Source organism: Notechis scutatus, chromosome 1, assembly GCF_049901735.1.
Source record: "Notechis scutatus isolate UNSWTSFEM ecotype Mainland chromosome 1, rNotScu1.2, whole genome shotgun sequence".
NCBI classification, from domain to species: Eukaryota; Metazoa; Chordata; class Lepidosauria; order Squamata; family Elapidae; genus Notechis; species Notechis scutatus.
In genome coordinates this window covers 335,567,061-335,583,885 of record NC_142009.1, presented here as the reverse complement: position 1 = coordinate 335,583,885, position 16,825 = coordinate 335,567,061, and the positions used below count along the sequence as shown (strand labels likewise).

The window sequence follows — 16,825 nt, the reverse complement described above, 5'->3', positions numbered from 1 at the left end:
AGCACCCCCAAGTGGGGTCTTTGTAGCTCAGGGTTGAACTAGAGGGGTCCTTGGTGCTGCACTCTGAGCTTGGTTGTTTCCTTGCAGACGTTTCGTGACCCAAAGTAGGGAACATCCTCAGTGCAAGGGAAAAGGGTTGGGGTTTACAAAGAGGAGGACAAAGAAAGAAGGAGAAGGAGAAAGGGGGAGGAGGAAGACGAGGAGGAGTATGGCAGTGGCCTCCAGCCTTTTGAGCACCAGGGACCAGTTCCATGGAGGGAGGTTTTTTTCCCGTGCACCGGTGTGGTTTCATCTGCTTCCTGCATCCCACAGATGGGGCTTGTTTGCGCAGCCCAGTTTCTGGCATGCCGCAGTCCACGGACTATGAAAAAGGGAAGGGAAATGGAGAATTCAGCCCCATATCATGGAGTTCTCCCACCGGGTTTTCCCTGAAAGGAGAATATTTATAGCTCAGGATTGAACCGAGGGGGTCTTTGGTGCCCTCTGAGCTTGGTTGTTTCCTTGCGGATTTTTCACGACCTGGCTAGGTAACATAATCAGTGCTAGAAGGGAGTGTGCTCTGTGAAGTGGAGGAGGAGGAAGGGGAGACAACGACCGTGGGATCCTTGGTGCGCTCTCTGAGCTTGGAGGTTTTCTTGCAGACGTTTCACGACCCGACTAGGCAACGTAATGCATGCTATAGAAGAAAGGAGCGCGCTCTCTGTTTATATGCCAGTGGCTTACTTTATCAATGTTGGTGGGAGTGTCCTTGGCAGATCTTGACTAGGCTGTTGTTTGCGGCTTGATTGAGTTGGTAGTTCTTTGGGGTGTTTACTGCTTGACTGTTGATTCCAGTATGAATCTTGGTGTGCAATCTTGCTTATTTGGGTGTTGATTGCTGGTGAGAAGGGCGCCTTGGTCTTTTTTGCTTCCTTTTTAGCTGTTTGACTCTCTTTCCAATGGTGTGTAGCTGTTGTTTATCTCTGTGTGCCTGTTGATGGCTGATTGCCAGGCACTCCAGGAATTATGTAGCGTTTTTGAGCTTGGCTTGGCCTCTGTCAAGATAGTTTTCAAGCTCTGGTTTTTGCTGAACTTTGGGGCAAAAGAGATAATCCATGAGTGGGAGGCCAGTAACAACAACATTGTTGTCTTGTGGACAGTGTGGAGGGTTTGAACCCTTGTTGGGGCTCTGAACCCCTTCAAAGATTTTCCTTCTGGTGGATCTGCTGAACGTCCCCTTCTTCTTCGCTGAAGGAGGAGGAGACGTCGTCCTGCATTAGCAGAGATACAATGGGACATATTTTTTTATTTATTTTGAATTATTTCCTCGATGGATGGTAAAGCGAGGATCTTTTCTCAATGCCGTAGAAGGAGGGGGAATGGAAATGGTTGTACAGGTAGTCCCAGACTGACAACAGTTCTTTTAATGACTGTTGAAAGTTACAACGGCCCTGAAAAAAGGAACTTACGTACTTTCCCCCCCCCACACACTTATAACCATTGCACCATCCTCACGATCACGTGTATCAAAGTTCGGACCCTTGGCAGCCGATTCATCCTTACGACGGTCGAGTCTGCCAAGGTTACGTGATCCCTTTGGTGACCTTCTGACAGGCCAGATTCGCTTAACCAACGTGTCGCTAACTGAACCACAGCAGTGCTTCACTTAAGAACCCCGGCAAGGAAGGTCATAAAACCGGGGCAGAATCCACCTAACAAACGTCTCAGCCGCAGCAATGTTGGGGCTCGGCTGTGGATGCGAGTCGAGGACTGCCTGTGATGTAAGAACAGCGACAACCATTTAGAATGACACCAGCACTTGGTGGGTTGCCCCCTCAGCACCTGACTTCTCTGCCTATCCCCTTGTTTTCCAACAGGGAAAAATCCACCAAAGAGAAACCCAAACCGGACGCCGCCAAATGTCGCCAAGGGCCCACCAACGAAGCTCAGATGGCTGCAGCTGCCGCTTTGGCCCGGCTGGAACAGAAGCCCAAACCCCGCCCTCCCTCGTCGCAAGACGCCATCCGGAATCAGGGTAAAAGTGTTCAGAGGAGGCTTTTTTTAAGAAGAGGCTACAACCGCCAAAGGATTTCAGCTGCTGCCGGATTACAGAAGGATTACAGCAGCTGAAATCTTTTCCAGAACCTGGTCCGGAAGCGGTTGGCAAAACCTTGGCCTGCTTTCACCCTGGTTGATGGAATCTCTCAGCAGGCATTTATCTGCATTTATCGTGAAGAGTTGTAGGAAATAAAACTAGCCCTTGACCCAATCGTTCAAATGGAAATAGCACTTCGACTTACACGGTGCTTTGCACCCCCTCTCTAAGCGGTTTTACAGGGGCAGCCTATGGTTCCCCCAACCGTCGGGGTTCTCATTTTTACCGACTCTGGAAGGACAGAAGGCTGAGTTAAACTTGAGCCGGTCAGGATCGAACTCCAGGCAGTGAGCGGAGTTAGCTAGCAATGCTGCATTCTAATCACTGGGCCACCAGGGCTCAGAGAGAGATTGTAGATGGGTAGATATGGTAGATGGATTGTACATAAACAGAAGCTAGAGATGTGAGATACACAGGAAAGAGACAGATGACAGCAACAGTAACACTTAGACTTATATACCGCTTCACAGTGCTTCTACAGCCTCCTCTAAGCGGTTTACAAAGTCAGCCTCTCGCCCCCCCAACAATCAGGGTCCTCATTTTACCCACCTTGGAAGGACAGAAGGCTGAGTCAGTCTTGAGCCCTGTCAAAATTGAACTGCTGGCACTTGACAGAATTAGCCTGCAATACCGCCTTCTAACCACTGTGCCATCATGGCACAGAAAAAAAGTGACTTATGACCAGCTTTCACCCTTACGACCATTGCTCATGCGATCAAAATTGGGACGCTTGGCAACTAACATGTATTTATTACAAACTTTTGACAAGCGAAGTCAATGGGGAAGCCAGACTCACTTAACCACCGCGTCACTAACTGAAGGGATTCACTTGACAACGGTGGCAAGAGAGGTTGTAACATTGGGCAAAATTCACTTAACAAATGTCTCACTCAGCAACAGAAAATTTGGGCTTCATTGTGGTCGTAAGTCAAGAGCTAGCTGTAATGGGTAGTCCTTGACTTAAAGCCATTCCCTTAGGGACCATTCAAAGTTAAAAGTGGCATTGAAAAAGGGGACTTCTGATCCGTCCTCGCACTTGCAACTGTTGCTGTCAGGGTTCCAGCGATTGCCCTAATTAAATCATGAGCCTCGAGCCAAGCTTCAAAAGAATCCAAAGAGAGATTTATTAGGAGCAACATGTCGGCATTAACCTAAATGAAGCCAACACTGGCATACGTAATTCACCGTCACCTGTCATCCTGTTTCCCCCCCCTCCCCCCCGGCTGTGTCATAAATCACATTTTCCAATGAAGCACGTTCACGGACTGGGTGTCATCAAGCATGATTGCCTTCCCAACTGGCTTCCAACAAGCCAGGTCAACGAGGGAAGCCGGATTTGCTTAACGACCTCGTGGTTCACTTAACAACTGCAATGATTTGCTTAACAACTGCATTCCCCCTCTTCCCCCAAAAAAAGGAGGCAAAATCAGACCACGACTCGCCCGACGATTGCCTCGCTTAGCCAGGGAAATTCTGCTCCCTGTTGTGGTCGTAACTTGAGGACTTACTGTCTTTGCTCCCTCCATTTAAAATCTTGTTATTCATCAGCATCTTTCCTTTTTTTTTTTTTTTTTTGGTGCCTCAGTGAAAAAGGAGCTTATGGCTGAAGCGGCCTCAAGCGATAAGGGACTACCTGTGGATCAGAAGGTATGAAAAGAGAGAGAATGACTGTGAAGAGATGCCTTGTTTTAATGGGGCCTGCCGTAGAATGGCATAGGTGGTTGAGTAGGAGGCATTCACGTCGTTTAGGGGGTTAAAGTGAGAAGAGACGCCTCATTTGCACGCAGAAAGGAGGTCTCTCCAGAGTACCTCAAAAGTACAGCTTCTCCACTCTAGAAGAAGAGACCTATTGCTGATCCAGGTCATCCCTAGTAGGCTAGGCCAAGTTGGGACAACTTGCAGCTCTCAACTTGCAGCTTACTACCAACCTGCCTTCCATGGAGGACCTGCATACTGCAGGAGTCAAAAAGAGGGCTGTGAAAATATCTACAGACCCCTCACATCCCGGACATAAACTGTTCCAACTCCTTCCCTCAAAACGAGGCTATAGGGCACTGCACACCAGAACAATTAGACACAAGGACAGTTTTTTCCCCAATGCCATCACTCTGCTAAACAACTAATTCCCTCAACACTGTCCAACTATTTACAAAGTGTGCACTACTATTACTATTAATCTTCTCATCACTCTTATCACCCATCCCCTCCTTCTTGTGACTGTATGACTGTAACTTTGTCGCTTGTATCTTTACGATTTATATTGAATGTTTCCTAGTATGGTTTGATTGTTTATTGTACCCCATGACCATCGTTAAGTGTTGGACCTGATGGTTCTCGACTCTTTTTTTTTTTTTGAAACAAATTTTATTAGTTTTAAAGACAAACAAAACATCATTAAACATTGCAAACATAAAACCTCTTTCCATTGTAAATTTTTACACGGCAGATAAAAGATTATTTTATACAACATAATTCTAATTTATCCCATTTCCTTATAGACACATAAATATATTTTAGCAAATTTCTCATTATTTCTCTTTACTTTTATTCAATTACATTTCTTTTCTATTATTTATCTATTTTATAGCCATCATATTTATATTTTCATCTGACTTGTTTACAAATATTCTCGTCTGACATTCCTCCAAGGTTTTATTAATTCTTAATCAAACATAAACACACAAAACACAAAAACATAAAACTTCTTTTTAGAAAGTGGCTTGGCCCCAGATTACCTCTCTTTGTACGGACTTCAATTAAATTCATGCTCATCTTATATACCATTACTTATCTTATTTACCATTCTATATCTTCTATATAACTTCTCCCCGCTTTTCACTCTTCTTAGTTCTATTTTATTAATTTCATTTTACTTTAAATCATTATACTTGTATCTGTGGTTCTCGACTCTTGACTAGTGTATCTTTTATGTACACTGAGAGCATTTGAACCGAAGACAAATTCCTTGTGTGTCCAATCACACCTGGCCCATCAAGTATTCTGTTCTGTTCTGTTCTGTTCTGTTCTAACCCTGTATCTTGAGGCCTCCACTCACAGTGGGCACAATTCCTGGGAAGCAGGAGCAAGTTTTGTACTATGTGAAGGTTGGAAGGCCAGGATGACAGGTAGCCCATAGAATAACAAGAGTTGAAAGGGACCCTGGAGGTCTTATAGTCCAACCCCCTGCTCAAGCAGGAGATCCTGCACCATTTCTGACAGATGGCAGTCCAGTCTCTTCTTGAAAGCTTCCAGTGATGAAGCTCCCACAACTTCTGAAGGCAACTTCTGTTCCATTGGTTGTTGGCTCTCCCTGTCTGGAAAGTTTCCCCTTATTTCCAGATAGAATCCTTGTTCAGTTTCCACCCATTGTTCCTTGTCTGGCCTTTGAGTGCTTTGGAGAATAGCTTGACCCCTTCCTCTCTGTGGTAGCCCCTCCTCAAATATTGGAAGACTGTTATCCTGTCTCCCCTGGTCTTTCTCTTCCCTAGACTAGCCAGGCCCAGTTCCTACAACCGTTCTTCATATGTTTTAGTCTCCAGTCCCCTCATCATCCTGGTTGCTCTTCTTCGCACTCTTTCCAGAGTCTCAACATCTTTTTTTATAGTGTGGTGGGCAAAACTGGATGCAGCATTCCAAGTGTGTCCTTACCAAGGCGTTATAAAGTAGCACTAACCACGCGTAATATTCATTCGTTTAGAGCAGGGGTCTTCAAACTCGACAGCTTTAAGACTTGTGGACTTCAACTGCCAGAATTCCTCCTCCAGTCATGTTAGCTTAGGAATTCTGGGAGTTGAAGGCCACAAGTCTTAAAATGGCCGATGTTGAAGGCCCCCCATGTTAGACCAGGGGCCTTCAAACTTGACAGCTTTAAGACTTGTGGACTTCAACTCCCAGAATTCTTCCTCCAGGCGGGTTATCTCAGGAATTCTGGGAGTTGAAGGCCACAAGTCTTAAAATGGCCGATGTTGAAGGCCCCCCCATGTTAGACCAGGGGCCTTCAAACTTGACAGCTTTAAGACTTGTGGACTTCAACTCCCAGAATTCCTCCTCCAGTCAGGTTAGCTCAGGAATTCTGGGAGTTGAAGTTCACAAGTCTTCAAACTTGGCAAGTTTGAAGGCCCTTGGTTTAGTGAGTGTTTGAAATGACAACAGCAGGGAAGAAAGCCACTTATGACTATTTTATCACACTTATGACCGTTGCAACCTCCCCGGGGTCCCATTGGAGAAAAAAAGTCAAACCTGTCTCTCGCCTGTGGTTTCTAACTCCCGCAGCTAGGAATCCTTCACTCTTTTTGCGTCGCTGGGTGGGGAATTCTGGGAGTTGAAGTCCAGTCGTCTCGAAGTTCCCCAGGTCGAGAAACGTTATAATTTAATTCCTCTTTCTTTTTTGGGGGGGATTTAGAATTCCTTGCCTGACGTCGAAGATGACCCTTCCACCCTGTCCGTCTCAGGCGTCTACTTCACTTGCCCGTTGACCGACGTCACCGTCCGAAAAGACAAAAAGGAGGCGCAGATCAGGAACGCCATCCTTGAGGTAGAGCTTGGTCCTCCGGAGGATTGTGGGAGAATCTCCGCCGGTTCCTTGTCTCACCGGCTCTTCTTCCTCTTCCTCCTCCAGCACGCCGCCAGAGATCCCGTGGCCGCCTCCGTCATGCAGATCCATACGTTCAACAGGGACCGGGAGAAGGTCAAACTCGGCGTGGAGACCATCGTAAAGTAGGCGGTGTGGCCTGTGTTGGCTTCAGAAATTTCCCCTTCCTTGGCTGGGCATTTCTAAGCTCTTAATTGTGGTTTGATTCCAGGGTTTGCTGAAAGATGGGAGAGGACAGCCCATATCTTATCATCCTTTTTTAATGACCCCCCCATAATCCCTCGCAGGGTTGAATCTGGGCCACGGAATGGAGCTGAGAGTTTCCTGGCCGGATGCCCTTCCTGTTGCCAGGGCAGAGTTATATCCAGCAGATATATTCTCATCGTGCCCAGAGAGAGAGAAATATCTGCCTCTACCCAGGATCGAACTCACAGCCTCCTGATGGTGAGGCGAGAGCTCCACCACTAGGCCAGTGTTCCACACTCTGGATTAATTAATTAATTAATTATTGGCCAAGTGTGATTGGACACACAAAGAATTGGTTTTGGTGCAAATGCTCTCAGTGCACGTAAAAGAAAAGAGACATTCGTCAAGAGTCAGGAATCATCAGGTACAACACTTAATGATAGGTACAATAAGCCATCAAATCATGCTAGAAAACAGTCAATATAAATCATAAGGATACAAGCGACAAAGTTACAGTCCTACAGTCACAAGTGGGAGGGGATGGGTGATAAGGAGTGATGAGAAGATTAATAGTAATAGTAGTGCAGACTTTGTAAATAGTTGGACAGTGTTGAGGGAATTATTTGTTTAGCAGAGCGATGGCGTTCGGGGGGAAAACTGTCCTTGTGTCTAGTTGTTCTGGTGTGCAGGGCTCTGTAGCGTCGTCTTGAGGGAAGGAGTTGAAACAGTTTATGTCCGGGATGTGAGGGGTCTGTAGATATTTTCACAGCCTCTTTTTGACTTGTGCAGAATACAGGTCCTCCATGGAAGGCAGGTTGGCAGCCATTGTTTTTTCTACAATCCTAATTCCTCTCTGGAGTCTGTGTCTGTCCTGTTGGGTTGCAGAACCAAACCAGACAGTCATAGAGGTGCAGATGACAGACTCCATTATTCCTCTGTAGAACTGGATCAGCAGCTCCTTTTGGGCAGTTTGAGCTTCCTGAGTTGGGGCAGGAAGAACATCCTTTGTTGTGCTTTTTTGATGGCGTTTTTGATGTTAGGTGTCAAGATCTCAATGGGAAAAATAGGCCATCAGCACCCAAGCTTTTTCTGCAATGATCAGTTGCAGGAAATACGGATAATCCTCCACGTTTCATTTAGTGACCGTTCAAAGTCTTCAGCGGCATTGAAAAAGTGACTTAGGATTTCTTTACACAACTTACGATGGCTGCAGTGTCCCCGTGGTGTCACGGGACCCAAATTCAGACCCTTGGCCACTGATTCGTCTTTATGACGGCTGCAGTGTCCTGGGGTCACATGATCCGCTTTTGCGACCATCTGACAAAGCAGGATCAACGGGGAAAGCCAGGTTCACTTGAACAGCCATGTTCCTAATTTTAATAGCTGCAGTGATCCACTGAACAACTCTGGCCAAGAAAGGTCATAAAAATGGGGCAAAACTCACTTAACAAATGTTTCATTTAGCAACAGAAATTTTGGGCTCAATCTTGGTTGTACGTCGAGGACTAGCTCTGTAAGATACTCCAAGTCCGGTACATTTTTTCTGGTAAACGCAAGCCAGAATGAGCAAAGATACCATTTGTATATCATGGAATCAGACTTAGTCAGAAATGGGAGACAAAAGAAGAGCAAGAGTTGCAAGGGATCTTGGAGGTCTTCTAGTCCAACCCCTGCTTCACAGCCTTTATTTTATTACCTTTATTACTTTTCCTTCCCAGGTATCTGGACAATATCCATCTCCATCCAGAAGAGGAGAAATACCGGAAAATTAAGGTGCAGAACAAAGTTTTCCAGGTGAGCCGAACCTTTGGCAGTGGGAATCCATGGGCTGATTCCCCTCTGGAGACGACAGCTGTCAATTCTGGATATTGCCTTTTCCATCCCATGTTAGAGAAGGGGTTGCTTTGGAAAAAGGAAAGGAGGACTAAGCAGATCCCAAACTTGCTGGAGGTCAGAACCTCCCAGGGTTGCATGACACTGGTTGCATGACACTGGTCAGAACCTCCCAGGGTTGCATGACACTGGCAGAAAATGGATGCTGTTTTGACAGATGTCAGTCAAAAAGAGGCAGGAGTTGAAGCCAGGAGGGAGGGAGGGATAATAAAAGGCACAATCGGTTCTTCCTGTCTTCCATTTTGATGCGAGTCCTCATCTAAGAGGGACGACGGTTAAAGACACTTTGAGTTTGTCGGCTGGAAAGACAGCAGCTCAGGTTCGTTCGCTCCCAACCGAGCAGTTCGAAAAGCATGCAAATGCGAGTAGATAAATGGATACCATTTCGGTGGGATGGTCACGGCGCTCCGGCACTGAACGATGAGATTTGGGGGCTCCATTGTAGCCTGGCTGGCAACAGCAATGGGGGGTAAGCTGGATTTGCTTAATTACTAGGTTATGAACTTATCCACTGCAGCAATTCACTTAACAGGGCCCCCCAAAAAGTCGTAAAATGGGACAAAAGTCGCTTAACCAATGTCTCGCTGCACAGAAATTTGAGGCTCAATTGCGGTTGTAACTCAAGGACTACCTTTGGTGAAGGAAATAGCTGATTTTGTCTAGCACAGTGTTTCTCAACCAGATGGCTTGGAGATGGAGGGACTTCAACTCCCAGAATTCCCCAGCCATTCTGGGAGTTGAAGTCCACCAGGCCTCAAGTTGCCAAGGTTGGAGACCCCTGCTTTTAGACTGCTTGGCTGGAGGGAAGTTGGAAGCATTTATATTTCTATAAAAAGATCTGCAGGACGTGTTCTTATAATATACACGCCGTCCTCGACTTCCAAAGTTCATTTAGTGACGCTTCAAAGTTACGATGGCAACTGAAAAAAAAATGACCCTTTTCTACCTACCTTTGAAGCAGCCCCATGATCAGGGGATCAAAATTCAGGTGCTCGGCAACTGGTTCCTACTTACGACCGTTGCTGTGTCCCAAGGTCCCCTTTTTGTTACCTTCTGAATGCCCCGTGTTTACTTAACGACTGCGGTGATTCACTTAACTGAAGGAAGAGAGAGGTCATAACATGGGACAAAATGAGCTCAACAATTGGGCAATAGAAATTTTGAGCTCGATTGTGGTCACAAATCAAAGATTTAACCCCGTAGTAGAGGTTTTCAAATAATAGAACACTAGTTCGATACCTGTGTTTCGGTATTCATCTGGCTAGAGTCCTGTCAGTGTGTGAGAGAGTTGAGGGCTGTTTGGAAACTGAAACAGTATTTGTGTGAGCAAGGAGACGACAGCAAGGAGCCTGGGCTTAGCTCAACTGTTCTGTACTAAAGCTGCTTGCTGCTGTGAAACTGAAACTGAACCTCCTCTCCTCTGCTTGTTTTCTTTGAGTTGGTGGGGAGGCCCGTACGGAACAACTGGTCTTTTTTAGGGAATACTACCTGCCGCTTTCCTCTTCTACCGCGTGTTTATTTGCATTTGGAAGATTATATCTTTTTCAGGTGGGGAGTCAGAAACTCTCTTAGCATAGGTGAAGGTTAATGATAACTAATAATCATAGCAAATACTAATCCGCTCTTGCCCTCTGATGGATTCATTTCCAAAATATCCTTTGCTTAAAGTGAGCACCTAGATATTTTTAGCCAAACGTAGGAAACTATATCTGTCTAAATTTTTTCCCCCCTTCAAGTTTGCAGGCTTTACAGTTCTGGAGATTTTGTGATGATGCGTGAGGGGTATTTCGCTTTTATATACAGTATATCTAAGATTCAGAACCAGGATGAGGGCCTTGCCACTGGCGCAGAGGTATCTGCCATCCAGCTGTTTCCCCATCAGTGCTTGGCGTCATTGTGCATTCTCATAATTTGTGGTGTTTTTAAAAATTTGTTTATAGTATAAAATACAAAAAATACAAAAGCAAATAGTAGGACACAGAAGGGAGGGAAAGGAGAAGAGAGAAGTTGGAAAGGGGGGGGAGGCTTTGACTTCCAACTCCCTCTGTTGCAGTAAAATAAGGCATTAACATCAAAACTCAACATTTTACTTTTTCATATGATGAGGGGACTGGAGACTAAAACATACGATGAACGGTTGCAGGAACTGGGTATGTCTAGTTTCATGAAAAGAAGAACCAGGGGAGACATGATAGCAGTCTTCCAATATTTGAGGGGCTGCCCCAAAGAAAAGGGAGTCAAGCTATTCTCCAAAGCACCTGAAGCCAGGACAAGAAGCAACGGTGGGGGAAACTAACCAAGGAGAGAAGCAACTTAGAACTAAGGAGGAATTTTCCTGACAGAACAATTAATCATTGGAGAATTCACTTTTGAGAATTCACTTTTGTGAATTCTCCAACACTGGAAGTTTTTAAAAAGATGTTGGATAACCATTTGTCTGAAGTGGTGGAGGGTTTCCTGCCTAAGCAAGGGGGTTGGACTAGAAGACCTCCAAGGTCCCTTCCAATCCTTGTTATTCTATTCTAAACTAGCAATTTCTGTAACAACCAATCAGTCTAATCAGTAAAAACCTGTTAGGAATTGTTAGTCCACCTAACAGTTGGGTTGGAAATATATAAACTAGGATAGACATTTAATACTGTCTCTTTAAAGGGATGCTAAAATTGTAATTGGGTGTGGTTCCTCAAACAGAACCAGAAACCTGGCTTGTTTATGTCCTGATGTTGATAGTTACTAGTTGGTCGATGTTCTGATGTTCGCTGTTTTTAGTCCCTGAATTTTTCCCTATTGACTGTTGCTGATCGTCGTTCTTCTTGGATCTGATGTAAGTCTGTTACTGAACTGTTTATGATACTGGACTTTGATATTTGGATTATCCCTGGACTGAAAAACTGACTGCTTTAACCGTGAATGACTTGGACTGCTTGTTGGTCTTTGCTTAACCGTTTTTACTGGAAGTAAAAACCTACATTTTACTATACAGTAAATGTGCTGGTTGTGTGTTATTCCTCACCACTCTCACGACATCTCCCGGTCTGCGCTCATTCTCCTAACGGGGAATTACCTCAACACTGGTTATGGGCCCAGACCATACCAAGATCAGATAACTGAGAGTTAGTGTGAATACACAGTACCGTATACAGACAGCTGTTTACTGTTTCCAATTAGAAACAAAAATAGTTGTGGTTTTCTTTTTTTCCCTTTCTTTGATCCAAACGGTCAATTTCGCCATCTCTCCTTACCCCGTCAACTTTTGAAGCCATGATGGGCATCGAAATGTCCTCCCATGTTTGTGCACCCAGGAATCTTTGCTGCCGTCAACACCTATCATTTCTAGAGTTCCAGATTGGTTTGTGTTTTGATGCCTAAAAAAATAAGAGCAGCCACAAAGAGGAGAATCCTGGGCCCTCGAGAGGGCAAGTGGCGGTCTAAGTCTCCTGGTGGAAGTTGGAATAAACCTCACACAAAAGAAAAATTAGCCTTTTTGTGAATCTTCTCTGACCCTCCCTTTTTTCCTCCCCCAGGAAAGGATCCACTGCCTGGAAGGAACAGACCAGTTTTTCCAGGCGGTCGGGTTCGAAAAGGTGGCTCTGGACGTTGCCGGACAAGGTCAGCCTTCATATGGACTAGCATTCCCTAATGCCAATAAAGCTACTTGTGCTGTGGTCCCCTTTCCGTCATCCTCTCCCTTGTGGAAACTCCGTTTTGTCCCCTCTCTCTGCTTTTGGGGTGTCATTTCATCACTAGCCAATGGGGTCAGGTAGCCTCGACTTAAAAACCACAGAATTTCCGTTGCTATGCAAGATGTTCCTTAGTGAAGCATTCAAACCGACGTCTCTGCATTTCCTGCTTCAGATGAGGAGAGCACATCTTTCTCCTTCCGTCCTGGCCACTTTTTACAGAGGCACAACGGAGATCGTTTTAACAAATTGCATCCCTGTTTGGTTTGGTGGCTGCAGTGTCTCAGATAGAAAGTCCCTACAGAGTGTGTTGAGGACAGTGGAGAAGGTCACTTCCCGTTATTACAGGATGCTGCTTCTAAGCGCTATGGGCTTAGAGATCAAAGCCTCGTTAGAGACCCCACAAACCCACTTCATGGTCTGTTTCTGTTGCTCTCCTCGGGGAGGAGGTTTCGAAGTATTTCTAGCCGGACTTCCGGATTCTGTCGACAGGTTTGTTCCCTATGCCATCTGTCTGGCAAACTCACAGGTTTCATTTGTCTTGCCATGTACATGGATACATCCAAACTAGACTGTGTTGTTTTCCCTGGGTCATGTAGTATATGCAGGTATATGCATAATTTTGCATTTATTTATTTTGTCAGTTTTATGTAGTGTATCTCGGAGGTGGTTGAGAGCTGTATATGCAACGAACTTTCATTTTAATGTCTGCCGGTCAGTGTACATTCAAAGGGACAAAGTTATTCTAAGTCGAATGATGCCTGGTTTTTGTGAACATTTTCTGTCACGGTTGTTATGTGAACGACCATGGTTGTTAAACGAATCATCATGGTTGTTAAGTGAATCCGGCTCCCCCCCCCCCCCCCTCCATTGACTTTGCTTATAGCAAGCTGACTTGGGGGAGTTTGCTAACGGCGATCGCACAATTTTTGGAGGCCACAACCATCATAAATAACCCAACCGTTGCAGCGTTCCCCCTCCGGTCACATGATCAAAATTCAGAGGCTTGGCAACCGGTTCCTATTTATTGGGGTGGGGTGTCATGTGATCTCTTTTTGCGACCTTCTAAATTTGACAGGAAAGCCAAGATTTGCTTAACAACCGTGTTGCTAATTTAACAACCCCAGCGATTCCCTTAACAATGGTGCCAAGAAAGTGTCATCAATGGAGGGGGGGGGGGAATCTCACCTAACGGCTGTCTCACTTAGTCATGGAAATTTGGGGCTCTGTTGCGGGGGTCATACATCGAGGAATACCTGTATGCGGCAAGCCAAAAAACCAACCCCCTTGTTATGGCCACCAGCCTCTCCAGCAGCCGAATCACCTGGGTCCAGTGCCTGATGCACAGAAGTCAGAGGAGAGGAGAGCAGTGGAGATCTATAGGCCGGTCCTTGGGACGGAAGAGCCACCACTGCTAGCGAAGCTCCACCTTAGCTCTGGGGATTAAAAGGCAGGAGGCGGAGATGAACAGGTGTGGCAAACGATTCATCTCCTGCTGGATGGACTTGTTAGCCTGCGTTGAGAGAGAAACGTTTTGCCGCGGCTGCCAGCGCTCCTGATAAAGGAACCTTCGAGTTCACGTCAAGAGGGTTGGTCGTGTTTGGGGAGCTGGGTCAGAACAAGCCATATTTTTTTCCTCCCAGAAGAAGCCACGGAGGACTTCTACGTGTTGAAGGATGAAGCCTTGGAGAAGCTGGACGAGCTGAAAGAGCACAAGGAGAAGCTGATGAACGGGGAGCCAGTGAGGGCCAAGCTGGATCGCCAGCTCCAAATTTTCAAGCCTTCGGCACAAGCGTCTCACTTCGAGCTGCCGAGTGACTTCTTCAACCTCACCGCGGAGGAGCTGAGGCGGGAGCAGAGGATACGGTGAGTGAGTGACCTCACGGCTCGGATCTGGTGAGTCGTAACTCAGCCTTTCCTGCCACGGCATTTCTCCTGACTTAGCCTGGGTTTTTCTTTCTTTCTTTCTTTTTTTTGAATTTTTTTTATTGATTTTTAAAAACAAACATAAACAAACAAAACGTAAAAACATAAAACATCTTTTTTGAGAGCAGCTTGATCCCGGGTTACATCTCTTTGTACAGACACAAATTCAAATTCATGTTCATTTTATATACCATTCCATATCTTATTACCATTCTACATTTTCTATATAGCTTCTCCCCTCTTTTAACTTTCTTAATTTTATTTAATTTTATTTCATCTCAATTCAGATCATTATACTTATATTCTTTGTCTGTCCTGTTTCCAGCTATCTATTATCTTTTCTCATTAGACAAAATTTCTCCTGTAATCACTGATTGGAGTATGACGCCTTTATATCTTTCCCCTAAATTTATAACACTTAATATAATACATAACTTCCATTCGGATTCTGCTTAGTACATTCTAAAGTTACACACTATATTTTAAAAAGAAAAAAAGTTATAGATATATAATTAAAACAACAAGTCCATGCCAATTCAAATCTATTATTAATATTAGTATTCATTTAAATCTTAAACATTTTACACATTACTTTTCAAATAAGTATCATATTTCTATGGGAACAGTTATAAACTTTCCATAGTTGCTTCCCCCCACTTCACTCATATTTTAAAACATTATATCATTAAAATGTTCCCATTCCTTCCTAGTTCAATTCTCTCATTTATTTCATTTCATTTATTTTGTTCACAAAAGTTTCACTGAGTTACACTGAGTATTTTATCCCACTTTTTAATCATATGTTATTTCCAATTTTCTAACATAATTTCTAATACAAATATAACAATGCAATCTTATGTACCTTTGCAGAATCACTTTTTCAGTTAAATTTTTACCCATTATCTCTAAATAAGTCCTGTTTCTTTACATCTTGCTCCACACCTTTGTAACTTTTCTTCCCTTCCTTCCTCCCTTGCTTCTTCTCTCTGCCCTTTTTACCCCCTTGTCTCTCCACCTCCATTTCCCTCTTCTGTGTTCCCTTTTTCTGTTGCTTTCTAACATTATATCCACTTTTCACCTTATTTTTCCCTTTTTTGGTTGTTTTTTTATGTCTTAAGCCTGGGTTTTTCTGTTGTCTGTCTGTCTCTCTCTCATCTATCTACCATCTATCTTCCATCCAACCATCATCTATCTATCTATCTATCTATCTATCTATCTATCTATCTATCTATCTATCTATCTATCTATCTATCTCGGTCTGTCTCCATCCATCCATCTACAATCTCTCTCCTATCTATCATCTATGTATCATCCATCTATCATCTATCTTCCATCCATCCATTATCTATCTATCTCTGTCTCTATCCATCCATCCATCCACAATCTCTCTCTCTCCTATCTACATTGTCTATCATCTCTCGTCTCTCTCTCTCTCTCAAGAGCCCTGGTGGTGCTGTGGTTAGCACACAGCATTGCAGGCTAATTTCTGCCCACTGCCAGGAGTTCGAGTCTCACCGGCTCCAGGTCAATTCAGCCTTCCCTCCTTCCGAATGAGGACCCAGATCGTTGGGGTGCCAGAGGCTGACACTGTAAACCGCTTAGAGAGCGGCCGTAGAGCCACTGTGAAGCGGGATGTAAGTCTAAGCGCTAGTGCCAAGTGAACTTGTGGGGCAGGTTTGTCAATCATGGTCACATGACTGTAAAAACAGTTCCGGTCCCAAAATGGCAGGATCCTGTGAATGAGAAGCTGATGCTGGAACATCGAAACCAGGTGGGCAAGTAGGTCCAGGAGGTACTTAAGCACGCGGTCCTAAGTCAAGGACTCTCTCTCCTGTCCGCTTTTGACCCTCTCCTCTTCCTCTATGAAGGACAGACGCCGTTGAGAAGGCCTCCATGCTGAGGACGAAAGCCATGCGGGAGAAGGAGGAGCAGCGGGAGCTGAGACGATACAACTACACCCTCCTGCGGATTCGCTTCCCCGACGGGTACATCCTACAAGGTAAAGGGGGCGGGGGGAAGGGCTGGCGGTTGGTAGTCCTCGACCGAGCCAGACCATTTCTGTCGCTAAGCGAGACACTCGTGAAGTGAATTCCGCCCCATTGTACGGCCTTTCGTCACAGTTGTTAAATGAACCACCGCAATGGATAAAGTTAGTCACACGGTTGTTAAGTGAATCTGGCTTTAGCCCCCATTGACTTGGCTGGTCACAAAGGGGGACCATGTGACTCCTCTGGGACACTGCGACCGTCATAAATGTGAATCAGGGGCCGAGATTTTTGATCACGGGGACGCTGCAACGGTCGTAAGCGTGAAATACGGTCATGTCACTTTTTTCAGTGCTGTTGTAACTTCCAGTGGTCACTTAAACGAACCGTTGTAAGTCAAGGATTACCCGCAGTCACTGAAGACTTTACT

At 45.1% G+C, this 16,825-nt stretch overlaps 1 protein-coding gene across 4 annotated transcripts in view; it reads left to right on the top strand.

Annotated features, from left to right (window-relative positions):
- Positions 1 to 16,825, top strand: part of UBXN6 (UBX domain protein 6) — a 31,432-nt gene that overhangs the window by 8,993 nt on the left and 5,614 nt on the right. For 2 of the 4 annotated variants that reach the window (XM_026688864.2, XM_087951801.1), the window contains exons 2-9: positions 1,857 to 2,014; positions 3,720 to 3,781; positions 6,537 to 6,668; positions 6,753 to 6,850; positions 8,630 to 8,705; positions 12,329 to 12,413; positions 14,128 to 14,350; positions 16,279 to 16,409. In XM_026688864.2, coding sequence (XP_026544649.2) covers positions 1,857 to 2,014; positions 3,720 to 3,781; positions 6,537 to 6,668; positions 6,753 to 6,850; positions 8,630 to 8,705; positions 12,329 to 12,413; positions 14,128 to 14,350; positions 16,279 to 16,409 — 965 coding nt within the window. The remainder of the gene's footprint in view (positions 1 to 1,856; positions 2,015 to 3,719; positions 3,782 to 6,536; positions 6,669 to 6,752; positions 6,851 to 8,629; positions 8,706 to 12,328; positions 12,414 to 14,127; positions 14,351 to 16,278; positions 16,410 to 16,825) is intronic. The other 2 variants (XM_087951825.1, XM_087951818.1) reach the window with 1 other exon arrangement.